Consider the following 764-nt stretch of genomic DNA (forward strand, 5'->3'; position numbering starts at 1 on the left):
CGAGCGAGCCAGACAAGCCGACAGGCAGAGAGAGACAGAGTGACAAAGTAATTTAATAAAAGCCAACTCTTTACTCAACAAATCGATGTATCGACATGGAGGCGGGACCATAACACCAATGGGAATCTAAAAGACCTTTTCACAAGACAGAAACATTTTTAAAGACATTTTTTAAAGGACTTTGGGAACGGACTGTACCTGAAGAGATGCGTAAGGGCTCGGGTCAGGCATTCCTCCGTCACGGGCTCCCGGGTGGCGAGGGTGAGCTGGTAACAGAGGTTGAAACAGTCAAAGAACCCCTTTGTTTTCCACAGCCATTTCCCTTCGTCTTCCATCTCCTTGTGGGTCGTTGCGAGTGAGGAATTACGTTTTAATTATGACCCGCTTTGGGCTCTGTTAATTCATACAACACCAAGAGTAATAAATCACTGCAGGCACCTAAAACCTCCGTTAATAAAAGATAAACGTTTGGAAAAACGTCCCTCAACTGCTTTCAGTCGTTTTCACGTCTAAGGCCACACTAAAACACACCACACTCACAACAGAACTGGCAGTTAAACGAGACAGTGGAACGAGACATACATGGGTATGCCACAGAGGTTAGGCGACCTTGGAAATGGCCAATCAGCGACGGGGACCAACAGTTCGCTTGTCGCAGTGGTGGTTTCCAACGGCATATCTAAGTCCATGTTGCTATTTTGTGTATTTTCTCTTGTTTTAATTTAATGGTACTGCGGAAAGGTTTATGATATATTTTTTTAAAA

At 44.4% G+C, this 764-nt stretch overlaps 1 protein-coding gene and 1 long non-coding RNA gene across 2 annotated transcripts in view; one reads left to right on the top strand and one right to left on the bottom strand.

The window, feature by feature from the left end:
* LOC119584984 overlaps window positions 1-289 on the bottom strand; it is a gene marked incomplete at both ends in the record, with an annotated part of 11852 nt that extends 11563 nt beyond the window's left edge. Inside the window, 1 exon segment of the mRNA XM_037933593.1 lies at window positions 199-289. Within this exon segment, the coding sequence (XP_037789521.1) occupies window positions 199-289 (91 nt within the window).
* The window catches only part of LOC119584987, a 25600-nt gene that overhangs the window by 5039 nt on the left and 19797 nt on the right, over window positions 1-764 (top strand). The window lies entirely within an intron of this gene.

This window comes from Penaeus monodon, chromosome 19 (assembly GCF_015228065.2).
Source record: "Penaeus monodon isolate SGIC_2016 chromosome 19, NSTDA_Pmon_1, whole genome shotgun sequence".
NCBI lineage: Eukaryota > Metazoa > Arthropoda > Malacostraca > Decapoda > Penaeidae > Penaeus > Penaeus monodon.